Source organism: Tursiops truncatus, chromosome 6 (genome assembly GCF_011762595.2).
Source record: "Tursiops truncatus isolate mTurTru1 chromosome 6, mTurTru1.mat.Y, whole genome shotgun sequence".
Classification (NCBI taxonomy): Eukaryota; Metazoa; Chordata; class Mammalia; order Artiodactyla; family Delphinidae; genus Tursiops; species Tursiops truncatus.
The window spans coordinates 81,456,519-81,469,837 of record NC_047039.1 but is presented as its reverse complement, the minus strand read 5'-3'; the positions used below and the strand labels follow the sequence as shown (position 1 = coordinate 81,469,837).

The following is a 13,319-nucleotide window of genomic DNA, read 5'->3' as shown; positions in this document are numbered from 1 at the left end:
ACTAAAGAAGATAATCCATGCAGGGCTTTGTCCCAGTAAACGTCAACTATCTATGGATGCTCTAAGAGCTCACACACTGTACCCTGCCCAAGTCACAGAGTGACTTGTCATTCTCAAACATCGCTGTACGTTGACCGTTTTCCCTGTTGCCTGGTACAAAGGCAATCTGAACCGAGGAGCTGGCTCAGCTTCAGAGCAGCATGCACTTAACTCCAGAGAGACGAGAAAGGGCAGATCCCCTTGGGGAATCAGTCAACAGCAGATACTTTTAGCACATGGAGCATTCCTCTCCCGTGGGAGTCCAAGTGCAACAATCTCATGATAAGCTTGAGTTTTTCCAGGACGCAGACTAAGAGAGAGAAAGTTTTGGGGACTTTTTTTTTTTTTTACTGTGCCCAAGTTTGGAATCCTCTGCTGCAAACAAAGCAGCTTTCCAACTCTGTGTACTCTACTGTGTCACATGACACTGGGGCTTAACAACTGCATCACTGAAAACATAGCCTCCTGAAACATTACCTGTTAGCTGAATTCAGGTCATAAGGTTGCCAGGAACTGCTCATAAAATCAGAGACAGTTAGAGCTGGAGGGGGTGTCAGAGGGCATCTAGGCCCACTGTGTCCATTTTGCAGATAGGGAAACTGAGATCCAAAGAGGGAAAAGCACTTGCCAAAGTTGGGGGCAGAGCCAAGATTGAATAAGGACCTCTGCATCTCAGACTGTTTCTAGGAAGAAAAGGGGATAATTTTTCATACACTACCTTCCCCAACTACAAAACCAGAGCACATCCGTGGCTCAAACTATCTTCCTGAAGACTCCAGTGAAGCCTTATAGCGGTGTGACTAAGACGTGAACTTTTAGAGCCGTGTCATGGCTCTGCCACTGCCTCATTTCAGTTTCCTGGACAAGTTACTTCACCTCTCAGTTTTCTCATCCGTAAAATGGGCAGGATAACAGTGCCTGCACCATAGGATTAGGATGACGGTTGAATGAATTAATATTTTCAAAGTGCCTAGAACAGCGTCTGCACATAAAAAGTGCCGTATAAGCACTTGTTAAACCAGAATGAAAACAGGAGGAGTACAGGGTATAAGAGAGAGGGCAGCGGGCCCGGGCTGGTTCTGCTCGGGCCTGTGACCACAGCAAGTTCCTTCCCCTCTCTGGGCTCAGTTTCTGCTCTGTAAGTTGGATGGCTGGACACCTGCCGGTCTCTGCATCCCCTCCCCGCCAGGGGCTCGGAGGCCCCTCCTGGTCTGCATACCTTTGACCTCTCCCTGTGCTGTGATTTCAGAACATGGGCTGAGGGCAGGTGAAACTCGAGCTGGAATGTTTGTGCTCTCGGAAAGAATGGAGCCCCACTAGATCTTTTCAAAACTCCCATCCTGACTTGCAAATCAGGTAACAGAGACATCTCAGTGAAGGGCTAATTGTTCGATGGGGACAAAAACCCCGCTGGTCTCCGTTATCTCCTATCCTTGCTCTGATTTCTCTTCTCTTTTTCTTGAACTTAGAGAGAAAGGGGGCTTTGCAAATGTCCATTTGAAGCCACAATGCTACGAGGATCACAGGTCTCGGATTGCCCAACCCTACTCTGAAATTCAAGTGCACTTGTGCCTTCCTCCTGCCAGAGGGGGAGGTGCCACACTTTGGAGCCTGTGTGAAATCTGAGTCTCCATGCCCTGGTCCTGTGACGCTGAGCGAGTCAGTCAGCTCTCTGCACCTCACCGGCTTCTCCAGCCCTCCAGTGTTCACACGCATACCTTCCTGTTAATCACCGGTGAGAAGGGCTCAGGGCAGCTGGCTGTGTGACGTGTGCTCAGGGCAGCTGGTGCAGAGGCCCTGGGAATCTGCTGCTAGGGCCAGACACCCTGATATTAGGGGTGAGGCCATTTGCCAGTTTAGAAGTGAAGTGGAGCTCCTAGCTGGGGCTCCAGCAGTCCTTAGGGACGCTACTCCCGGCTCTGAGAGGGCTCCTCATCTGCCCCCTTCCCACTCCCAGGTCTGTTGCCTGGCTCTGACCCTTGTCATCACCTACCCAATTTGTAGCCACAGCCTAATCTAAACTCACCCCCATCCAGGGGCTCAGGGCAACTCCAACAGCCCCAAGGCCAGAGGCAGCAGGCTCTGGGGGCTCCTGGGAGTCTGTGCTTCACCCTGAAAACAGCAAAGATTCTGCAAGATGGCAGAAGGGTTGTGGAGAGGGGCAGGGGCCCTTCCTTATCTTCAGGAAAGATCTCTGTCACTACCATGGGAGCCCTTCCACCTCTCACCCATCTCCCCAGCCTCTCCTCCAGTCCATCTGTCCTTAGTCAGCAAGTCCACTGACTCTCTGCCTTCGGGACTCCCTGGGCCTGCTGAGAAAAGTCCAAACTCTTTCGTCTTCCTTGCACCCCTCTGCCCCCATATCTAGCCCAACCCCCCTTCCAGGCTCAGCGAGCCCTCCACAGAAACCACGCCTAAACTCCCCATCCCCAATTACTTGCTGTACATGAACCTTTGCTTGTGACCTTCACTCAGCATAGAATTCTTTGTTTTTATTCTTGACTTTGAAAAATCCAGGACCCAGTCCCAGTATCACCTATTCTGTGAAGCCTCCCACCAAAAAGAATTAATCCTCTCCCTGAGTGCTCCCACTTAGGACACGGTTTATTATGCCCGCTCCCCACTGGATGGAGGGCCTGAAGGGCAGAATCCCCGCTAGGCTCCCCTGCTGGTGGCCGCACAGGGGTCGGCGCATGGCAGGTAACTGAGTCATGTTTACTGAATTGACTAGAAGTAGCTTCATCCTCCTTCAGTTCTCACTTTTTAAAACTATCTGCTCTTGCAATTCTAGACAACGGTGATCTAGGATAGAATCAGAACAGAATAACTTTATAGCACTAAAGCTGGAAGCTTGATTGTTTCTTCCCTACGTCACTCGTTTTCATGGAAACCCAGGCTAATGGAAAGCGATGGTGCAGGGGAAGGAGGAACCCAAGACTCTCCCACCAACGCTGTCTTCTAATCAACCCCAGCAGCCTCACCTCAGGGACCGTCTCCTCCTGGCGGGGTCGGGGGTGGGGGCAGCAGGGGTCGTGAATAGCAAGATGAGAGCACATTGCTGGAGGAGCTTGTCACTCTGTGTGGCCTAGGGCCCAGCACCCCTAAACAAGGATTCTGGGTTATCTAGAAAGAAGACATTTAATCAAACCTGGAGATAAGACCAGGTTATAAGCTCATGGAAGCTTAGCTTTGAATGGGACCAAGCAACTCCATTATTTCATGGATGGGGACACTGAAGCTTAGGGACGGACAGCAACTGGCGCAAGGTCACATGAATGTAAGAGACAGGGCCAGGGTTGCACCTGGGACACGTAACCTCTAGTCCTGCGTATTCCCTGCTAACCTACATTCCCTCTACACTAGCTGCAACTACTTGAGGGTTAGTGAAATGGTAGCGTTTTCTTGTGTGGATCACTGTTAAACTAGGGTTGAGCAGTGACAGGTTTTTTTAAAAAGGCATGAAATATCCCATTTTTAATTTAAAAATATATCAAATGGGAAATTCACTTAATTCAGTAACATTCATTCTCTCCCTTCTCTGAGCTGGGCATTAGCCGGGGTACCTGAAATAGCCACCTCCCTCAGCTCTGCTGACTGCTCCATGGTGACCGGCCAAACCACAGACATGACCAGGGAGCCTCCTGCCTTGTGATGCTGTAACCTCACTGCAGAGGCAAATTCTGAGTATTAACCACACTTATATGTGCTACCTGACACGTATTCCCCACCATCCTGTGGCAGCTGGCTTGACAGAACGGTGGACTTGGCTTTTGCAGACTCAGTTGCAGTACAGATAGGTGGTAATACCCTGCAGGACTGGGGCAAGGGTCTCTAGGAGGCTGTACATACTCTGAATCAGAGTCCAATATATGGAGCTTCTCCTCCCACGGCCAGGATTCACGGGCCTAGAAAATGGGAGTAGCACCCCTCACTATTACCAGTGGTACCCCTAGTGACCCACTGGCAAAAGTTGTGCATCCTGTTCTTGTGACCTGATGCTCTGCTGGCCTCAAGGTCTTAATTAGTTCCAAAGGGAGGAATGCTTCCACTAGGAGACATAGCAGTGATTCCATTGGATTGGAGGTTAAGACTGCCACTTTGGGCTCCTTATGCCTCTGAATGAATAGGCAGAGAGGGAGTTTCTGTACCGGCTGGGGTGATTGGTCCTGGTTACCAAGGGTAAATCAGACTGCTGCTCCACAAGGAAGGTAACGAAGAGTATGTCTGTAATACAGGAGATTCCTTAGGGCTTTCTTAGTATTGCCAGGACCTGTGATTAGAGTCAATGGAAAACTGTAACAACTCAATCCAGGCAGGACTACTAATGGTCCAGGCCCTTCAGAACTAGGTTCACTCCGCCGGCAAAGAACCACACCCAGCTGAGGCTATGGTTGCTGAAGGTGAGGGAAGTACAGAATGGACACCAGCTATGACCACATGACCAGTTAGAGAAACGAGGACAGTGTGGTCAGGAGTACTTCCTCTGTATTTTTTTATGAACATGTTTGTGTATGTGTGGGTCTATGTATGTGTATTAAGTAAATATCTTTGTTTTCTTCCCTCTCTTATTCTCTTAACATGAAACACAAGATGTATTGGTTTTATATGGTGGTATCTAAGTATTGTTAATTTTACATCATAGTATTAAATTATGGGAGATCAAGGAGAAAGGTAAACATTACTCAAGGACTTTACCTCTTCTTCTGGCAGGTTATACACAGGACAGTTGTATCATGTTAGGCAGAATTATGACCTCGTTGTTGTCTTTATTTGGAGATAAGTATGGTTTAAGGAGATGTATATGGGTGCCGAGTTGACTAGGAGTGGACTTGTGATGGTTAATTTTATGTCTCAACTTGACAGGGCCATGGGGTGCCCAGATGTTTAGACAATTATTCTGGGTATGTCTGTAAGGGGGTTTCTAGATGAGATTAACATTTGAATTGGTAGACTGAGTAAAGCAGATTGTCCTCCCTAATGTGGGTGGGCCCCACCCAATCAGTTGAAGGTCTGAATACATGTAGAACAAAAAAGCTGATCCTCCTACCAGCAAAGGGGGAATTTCCTTCTGCCTGATTACTTTGAGCTGGGTAATTGCTTTTGTGTTTTGTTTTTTTTCTTGCCTTTGGACTTGAACTGAAAGCACTGGCTCTTCCTGGGTCTTGAGCCTGCCAGTTATTCGACTGAAACTATACCATCAGCTTTCCTGGTTCCCAGGCCTTTGAACTCAGGCTAGAACTACACTCCCAGCTGTCCTGGGTCTCCAGCTTGCCAACTGCAGATCTTGGAACTTGTCAACCTCAATAATCATGTGAGACAATTACTTATAATAAATTTCTTTATACATATATATATATATAATCTCCTACCTCCTAATGGTTCTGTTTCTCTAGAGAACCCTGACTAATATAACACACACTCACACACGCACCTGCAAAGGCAATGTTACTCCAATGTTATTGTCATAGTGGGAAAGGGGAAGTGGTACTTCAGGAAGTCGGCCTACCCCTCCCCTAGGTGGTAATGGCTGCTGTCCTTGCAACTGTGACAACGTGTCCCCTTTAGTGCCTACTCACATCAGGGTCCAGCTCATCCAGCTCATTTTCCAGGGTCCTCAGCTCTTCTTCTGTAAGGGCTCCAAGGATTTCATCTTCATCCAGGTCACGGTATTTCTCTAGTTCTCGTCTGTACGACATCGTAGAAGAACTTTCTGTTCCCATCTATGACCTACCAGAAAGAGAAAAATCTTAGAAAGACCCTTCTTGGATTTGCTCTCAGAGCAAATAGATGCTTATCACTCACATGGAGCCCTGGGCATGTTTTATGAATTGTCAGGATAATAATTACTATACTGGAATCCTGTATTAAGTTGGACTAATTATCTCATAAACCTTGCAAGGGAAAAGTCCTGAGGGCTTGCAATTTAACGACTTGTAATTGTTGTAATTGGCATGGCCATTAGTTACAAGTAATAGGTGATTATAAATGGCTTACCAGTGCCTGAAAACTATTTTATTCTTCAAATAGTTCTAAAATTTTCTGTACAACCCTCCACCCTTCACCCCACACCCTGATGGAAAACATGAACGCTGGAAATTCTGCCAAGGCTGATCTTAAAAGCAGGGGAAGTGTCAGTGGTTAATTAAGCACCTGCTGCATGCAGGCCCTTCCCCTGCAACATCTCATTCAATCCTCACAAGAAGCAGCTGACAGTAATAGCTAACTTTTACTACCATAGGCCAAGCTGTGCCTTAAGTAATTCCCAAGGACATTCTAATTTAACCTCTGAGGTAGGCATTTGTCCCCGTCTTGCAGATGAGGACGCTGAGCTTAGAGAGGCTGAGTGACTCACACGAATCACACTACCAGTAGCGGACAGGACCACCATTTGAACCCCAGTCTGCTGGCTTTCCAAGCCCACGTGGCTCTAGCCATTGTATCAGGCACCTTTTCATAGAGTCACCTAACTTCATGGCCAGAAGGAGATCGCCTGGTCCAGACCTCTCACTTCACCCCCCAGGGAGCTGGCTCAGAGGGAGGAAGTGATTGATCGAGGGGGTGGGAGTCCAGGTCTGCCACTTCCCAGCTGCTCTCCTTGCGAGAGGAGGCTACTGCGTATTCTCTGTGGCACAGATGACACCTAACACCTGTGTTTGTATCCTGTCTCTGCTACTTCCATAACCATGACACTTTCACACCCGAGAACTCATTCAATCCTGATGCCACACCCTGTAAATTGAATTTTTTAACTAACACCTTTTTATCAACAAAGAAACTGAGGGATGACCTAGGGCTTGACTCAGAACCCCTGTCACCGGACCCCAGTGCTCCCCACTACACCACACTGCCTGTCACCTAACCCGGGAGACACAATGGGGCCCTAAGCCCTTCTGTTCCCCAGCTTGGCTGGAACTGTCTGATAAGATGACAAGCCCAGCTCACACATCACCTCCTCTGTGAAGCCTCAGTGTCCCCTCTCTGAGCAAAGTTCATCACGGCCACAGCACTGCACCCACACCTCTGCACGCAGCTCGCACGTCTGCCTCCTGCGGCTTCCTCATGGGCAGGGCCTGGGTTTGCTCCACCCCACTCTCCCGAGGGCCCGACTCAGGGCTGTGCACACAGCAGGAAGTCTTTCACTGAAATGAACCCAATTCCAGTTCTCACCTGCCATTGGTGGTCCAATCAGACCACCTTGAGGACATTCTGGGCTCTTCTCTTGGAAAATGGACAGTGTCAGCTTGCTGCAGAGCTGCTAGCATCTCTGTGTCTAAGCCAGTTCCCACCTGTCCTGCAGCCTATGTGAGCCGAGCGCTCAGCTTTTGTTTCTGAGGCTGACAGGCTAAAGGGTGAGGCAGCAGCTCAGAGCATTTGCAAATGCTGCAGAATGAAATGTGTTATTATGTATAGAGTTGATGTTATGGGTGGAACTGTGTCCCCTCCAAATTCATATAAGTTCTAACCCCCTGTACCTCAGTAACCTAGAACCACATTCCAAGTAAGAATGTGACAGTTACTTGGAAAGAGGGTTGTTGCAGATGTAATTAGTTAAGTTTAGATGTGGTCATGCCAGAGGAGGGGTCCCTAATCCAATAGGACTGATGTCCTTATAAAGAAGGGAAATTTACACAGGCACACAGGAAGAACACCATGTGAAGATGAAGGTAGAGATGGGGGTGATGCTTCTGCAAGCCAAGGAATACCAAAGATTACCAGCAAACCACCGGGAGCTGGAGTAGAGGCCTGGAACAGACCCTCACAGCCCTTGGAAGGAACCAACCCTAACGATACCTGGATCTTGGACATCTAGCCTCCAGAACTTTGAGACAAAAATCTCTGCGGTTTGGGGCTTCCCTGGTGGCGCAGTGGTTGAGAGTCCGCCTGCTGATGCAGGGGACGTGGGTTCGTGCCCCGGTCTGGGAAGATCCCACATGCCGCGGAGTGGCTGGGCCCGTGGGCCATGGCCGCTGAGCCTGCGCATCCAGAGCCTGTGCTCTGCAACGGGAGAGGCCACAACAGTGAGAGGCCCGCGTACCGCAAAAAAAAAAAAAAAAAAAATCTCTGCTGTTTAAGCCACTCAGTGTGTGGTACTTTGTCATGGCAGCTGTACCAAACTAATACAATCAGTATCACCTTCCTCACAGCGTTTTGTGGTTTTAGACCCCAATGGAAACAAACACAAACAAAACCCGTGGCTCATCTGTGAAATGACTGATGGAATTTTCCAGAGTAGAGAGAAACAAAACCTAGGAAAAGATAACCAACTTATCAATCAAAAAGCTGGGATTAATTGTTAATTTGAAACAAAGTAATTAAAAATAAACAAAAGCCAAAGTGGACTAGGCTACAAGAAAAAGCCTCCATTTCAGAAAGAGAGCAGAGATACACGTTATTAATATAAGTGTGTGCATGTGTGGGCCTCTGTGTAGGAGAAATCCGAGTGTGTGACAGCTGGCTTGATAAGAAAGGACTTGCTTCCCAAATACAGAAAAGGCCAGTGCCATCCTTTTTCTCTAAGAATGGCTCAGCTTGGTCTGACGTCTTCCTTTGACCAGACCCCAAGAATGCAATGTTCAGACCATAAATGGCCCCCCCACCCCGGCTTGATTCATTTCTATTTACTTCCAAAGAAAGCACAAGCAGCTGACGATGCTCTGGTATAGATGGAAAAAAAAACCTTCCTGATGGCTCTCAGAGAATAACCTAATTTGGATTTTCCTGAGTGGAGCCGGGAGAGGCCCTGTGGTCTCCATCCCAGGGCCAAGAGGACCCTAGTAAGGGCTCGGAGGCTTCCAGAATCAACTCACAGACACACCTCCGAATTAGCATCTCTCAGATGGGCTGCAAAACACGCTCCTGGCGCTCAAACAGGTCTTGGGTTGTACCAAGTTGCACAGCGCTCTCTACTCTGCCTGACTTCTCAAAACCCTTGGTCTGCTTTCCCACAACGGATGTCAGTCGCCAAGACAGGGAGGGTACAAGCAGAACTTCCCTGTCCTTTGGACCATGAACCCATGTCTCTGAGAAACTGCTCCTGGAACTGGAATCTCATGGAACGTTTGGAAAACACAGCCTTAGATTCACCTCTGGGTCATATGGAGAGCCACTCAGACTCACACAAGAAGGGGCTGGGGGACAGAACTAGCTGGGACGGGTTTGGAACCCTAGGAGCTTCCCATGCTTGTTACCTTGGCCGGTTGACTCATTTTTCCTAGATGGTTTGCACTAAAACCCTTAGAGAGAGTCATGGACAGACCCTGGAGAAGGGACGAGCCAGTACAAGGGTGTTAACAGGGGAGAGAGGAATCCATGTCAAAGCCACCCGGGGAAAAAGGGAGCTGGGAATGAGCAAGAAGAGAGGGGTAGGTGGCAGCTATGGGGCCTGCTGGAGGGGGGATGGAGCTGGGTAGCAGGCTACCTCCAGAGATGCCACCCTGAGGGATGCGATCATTACATTTCCTGAAGAAGTCTCCATCTTTGCGCACACAGGAAAGATAATGTTCCGCTTACACGCTCCACGGTGCCGATGAATTTAAAACTCCTATTTCAAAGGATTTAAAAGGCCCTTTCTAATGTCAAGTGTCCTGTGAATATTACAGAGTGATGAGGCATCACATTAAATAAGCTGAGAGGAACGGAGAACTCCTAAGGTAAACTATGAAGCTGTCAGCTTCAAGCCACACTCATCTACTCGGCTCCCAGGGACAGTTTCTCTAAGGTGAGATTCTTCTCCTATGGTCAGTGATGTGGAAGAACTGGAGGTGGGGGACAGACAGGGCAGGAGGGAGGTGAAAACACCACGTTAATAGAGCCCACTGCAAGCTCGGCTTTAAAAGATGGCTTGGGGGAACTCCCTGGCGGTCCAGTGGTTAGGACTCCATGCTCTCTCTGCCAAGGGCCTGGGTTCAATCCCTGGTCGGAGAACTAAGATCCCAGAAGCTGCACGGCGTGGCCAAAAGAAGAGAAAAAAAAAAAAAAAGATGGCTTGGAAGAGATGGTATTTTATAGCTGTTAGTAAAAGGCCCCTGTTTCCTAGTAAAAGAGGTGTCACAGATGGACACAGACCTGAGATTCAGAGGACTTTGGCTGGTGTGCCAGTTGTGGTGGTAACTCCCTGGGTGACCCTCACTGAATCCCTCCCCTCCTCTGGGCCTCTGTTTGCTCATCTGTAAAATAAGCATAAATGGACCCGGAAATTCTGCTTGTAACCTATCCCCCTGGGTGGTCTTTAAACTGTGCTCAGTGGAGAGCTCAGGCTCTGAGAAAGCTCTTCCAGAGCCCCTGCAGGGGGTTAAATAGGAGAGGCTAAGCAAGAGGGCTCACCCCTCGTACTGTCTGATTTATGGAGGGTTCCACATAAGGTTTCTCTTGAAGAAAGGATTCAGCTGCTAAAATAAAAAGTTGAAAATCACGTCCAGCCTGGGGCTGGGGCGTGGTCAACGCCGGCTCCACAAATATTAGCCACATTATTATGAGGCTGCGGCAGCCACCGCTACTGCTGGGGCCGCTGCCTCTCCGCCGCCCTCCCCTGCTCCCCCATCATCTGTCTGTAATGTTTGCCAGGTAAGGACATGTGTCTTGTCCTCATGGCCCCAGTGCCTAGTCCTGTGCTTGGTAAAGGTGTTAGGAGGGCATGAGCACATTTGGGCTTTGCTCTAGTGTCCTTGGAACTTGGGGCAAGTCCCTTCTCTTCTCAGGTCCTCTGTTTCCCCTTCTTTAATGTGGAAAAAACTGGGAGGGCTGGGAACCCAAGAGGGGAGGGATGGGCAGGAAGGGGTGATGAGGCTGCCCAAGGCAGAACCGCGCCGCTGCTGCCTGCTTTACAGATTGGGTCCTGAGTAAGAGTTGGTGAGGAAAAGAAAAGGACAGCTCAATAAATTAAAGACGCGTTTAAAAACTGAAGTCTTCCAAATCCTGTGCATTTTACACTATTGGCACATCTGGCCTCCCTGCTTCTCAGTGGCAGAAACCTTAAGCTTCTGCTAAATATGAAAATAATAGAATTTACAAGCTGTGCCAGGAAGTAGAGCCAGGCAGGTTGGATGGTAAAAATGAGTGGGTCAAGGGCTGAGGCCATCCATCAGGAAGCTTCAGGAATGAAAGCTCTGAGACAGGGCAGCTCCTGGAGCACCGAATGCACTTTTAGATCTTTCACGGGAGGTAGGTGCAGTCACTTGTGCTAATGGCTCTTCCAGCATCTGCCCCGGGGGACACTGCGGCAGGAGGCTCTGGAGAGGTATCTTGATTTATGGACTGCATTTCCCTGAGGTCAGGAAGAGCTGAGTCACAAGTTCAAATGAATATTTTCCAGTTATACCATCTTGTTATTTCAGCCACAGTGAAGGGAGGTGGATTTACAAACAAAGTTGATTCTTCGTAACCCTTCTCCTCCGTCTTTGTCTTCTCTTCTCTTTGGGAAGACACTTTGGCTGAAGGGATTTTAGGCCATGATCCCTCATCACTGAAGCCTGAGCCTCTCTCTTCCATTGGCTCCAGGGACACAAAAGTGAGTGCCTGAGATGTCCTCTGTTCCTCCCGAGAGAGCTGTCTCCCCACTGCCCTCCTCCAAGGGGCACCTCTGGGGGCAGCCATGCTGTACAGCATGTGATCCCTACCTCAGCTGACTGGGCAGAGTGGGTGCCTGGCTCAAAGGCAGCCAACTGAGTGGCTAGTCAGTGATCTATGTGGCTTGGATTTAAAAGAAGAGTGAGCTGGCTGAATGAGCCCCTTCATTCCTTGGCATTTGTATTGGTTCCTGAGACTGCCCTAGCAAAGTACCACAAACGGAGGGGCCTAAACAGCAGAAATTCATTGCCTCTCAGGTCTGGAGGCTAGAAGTCCAAACTCTAGGTGTGGCAGGGCTGGTCCTTCTTGTGGGGAGATCTGGGGGGTGAACTCGTGGGGCTGAGGGATGGGGAACACGGCATCCCAGAAGAGCCCAGTCCCTGCTCCCTCAGGCTTGGGCTGCTACGGCTCCTGCTGGAGTCCCAGGAGACTCCCGCCCCACCACAGTCCTTACAAGACCCACCCTCTCCTCGCACACCCTCGCTGCACTCAGTTACCTCGAATGCATCCCTGCCCCTTGCGGCCAGACAAGTACGAAGCTGTCCCGGTTTGCCTCCTTCCTTTCTCCCCACCCCTTCTCATTCTCCCTGATGACGGATTCTTCTTGGCCCACCTGTGCCCCTGGGCGCTGCCCTCTTACATCTCACACTCCCCCTGGGGGCTGTCTCCAAGCGGGGTCAGCTCTCAGTGATAAGCTGATGACCCTCGCAGGGTCTCGTGCTCTGTTGAGCGCATCTCCTGGAGTCCCTCAGGCTTCACGTGCCCAACCCGGAGGGCAGTCACCTCTCCGCCACCACCAGCCCCTCACCCTGCTGCCGTCAGCCACCCAGGCCAGACACCTGGGGGTCAGTCCGAACCCTCCCCTCGACCTCCCCAGTTCTGGTGGGTCCCCACGCCTGTCAACCCTCTCTCTCTCTCTCTCTCATTTATTCTTTGGAATGCTATAGGGGTTTTTGTTGTTGTTGTTGTTGTTAGATTGTGGTAAAATACACAGCACAAAATGAACCATTTTAAGTGTACAGTTCTATCGGATAAAGTACATTCACATTGTTGTACAGCCATCACCAGCATCCATGTCCAGAACTTTTTCATCTTTCCCAGCGGAGACCCTGTCCCCCTTTAAGTGCTAACTCCCCGTCCCGCTCCCCCCAGACTCTGCAGCCACCATTCTGCTTTCTGTCTCTATGAATCGGACTACTCGAAGTGCGTCATCCGAGTGGAATCATACACTGTTGTCCTTTTGTGACTAGACTCCCATCTCTTTACCATCCCTTGTAACTGTCCCTCCTCTCCCTTGTCACGGCGACTGCCTTTTTTGGATCTGTGTTGTCACAACAGCCTCCCCACCCAGTTCCCTGCCTCCGTTCTGCTACCTTCCTGTCCACACGCAACTCAGCCTTCAAGTGATCTTTGTGAAAGTCACTTCTTTTTTTTTTTTTTTTTTTTTTTTTTGCGGTACGCGGGCCTCTCACTGCTGTGGCCTCTCCCGTTGTGGAGCACAGGCTCCGGACGCGCAGGCTCAGCGGCCATGGCTCACGGGCCCAGTCGCTCCGCGGCATGTGGGATCTTCCCAGACCGGGGCACGAACCCGCGTCCCCTGCATCGGCAGGCGGATTCTCAACCAATGCGCCACCAGGGAAGCCCGAAAGTCACTTCTGATGCTGCTGCTGAGCTGAAGCCACCTTCAACAGCCCCCATTGTGACAGATGGAGCGC

At 49.8% G+C, this 13,319-nt stretch overlaps 1 protein-coding gene across 2 annotated transcripts in view; it reads right to left on the bottom strand.

Annotated features, from left to right (window-relative positions):
* The window catches only part of TMOD1 (tropomodulin 1), an 88,541-nt gene that overhangs the window by 61,670 nt on the left and 13,552 nt on the right, over positions 1-13,319 (bottom strand). For both annotated transcript variants that reach the window (XM_073806325.1, XM_033858328.2), the window contains exon 2: positions 5,616-5,766. In XM_073806325.1, coding sequence (XP_073662426.1) covers positions 5,616-5,759 — 144 coding nt within the window. In that variant the 5' untranslated portion in view covers positions 5,760-5,766. The remainder of the gene's footprint in view (positions 1-5,615; positions 5,767-13,319) is intronic.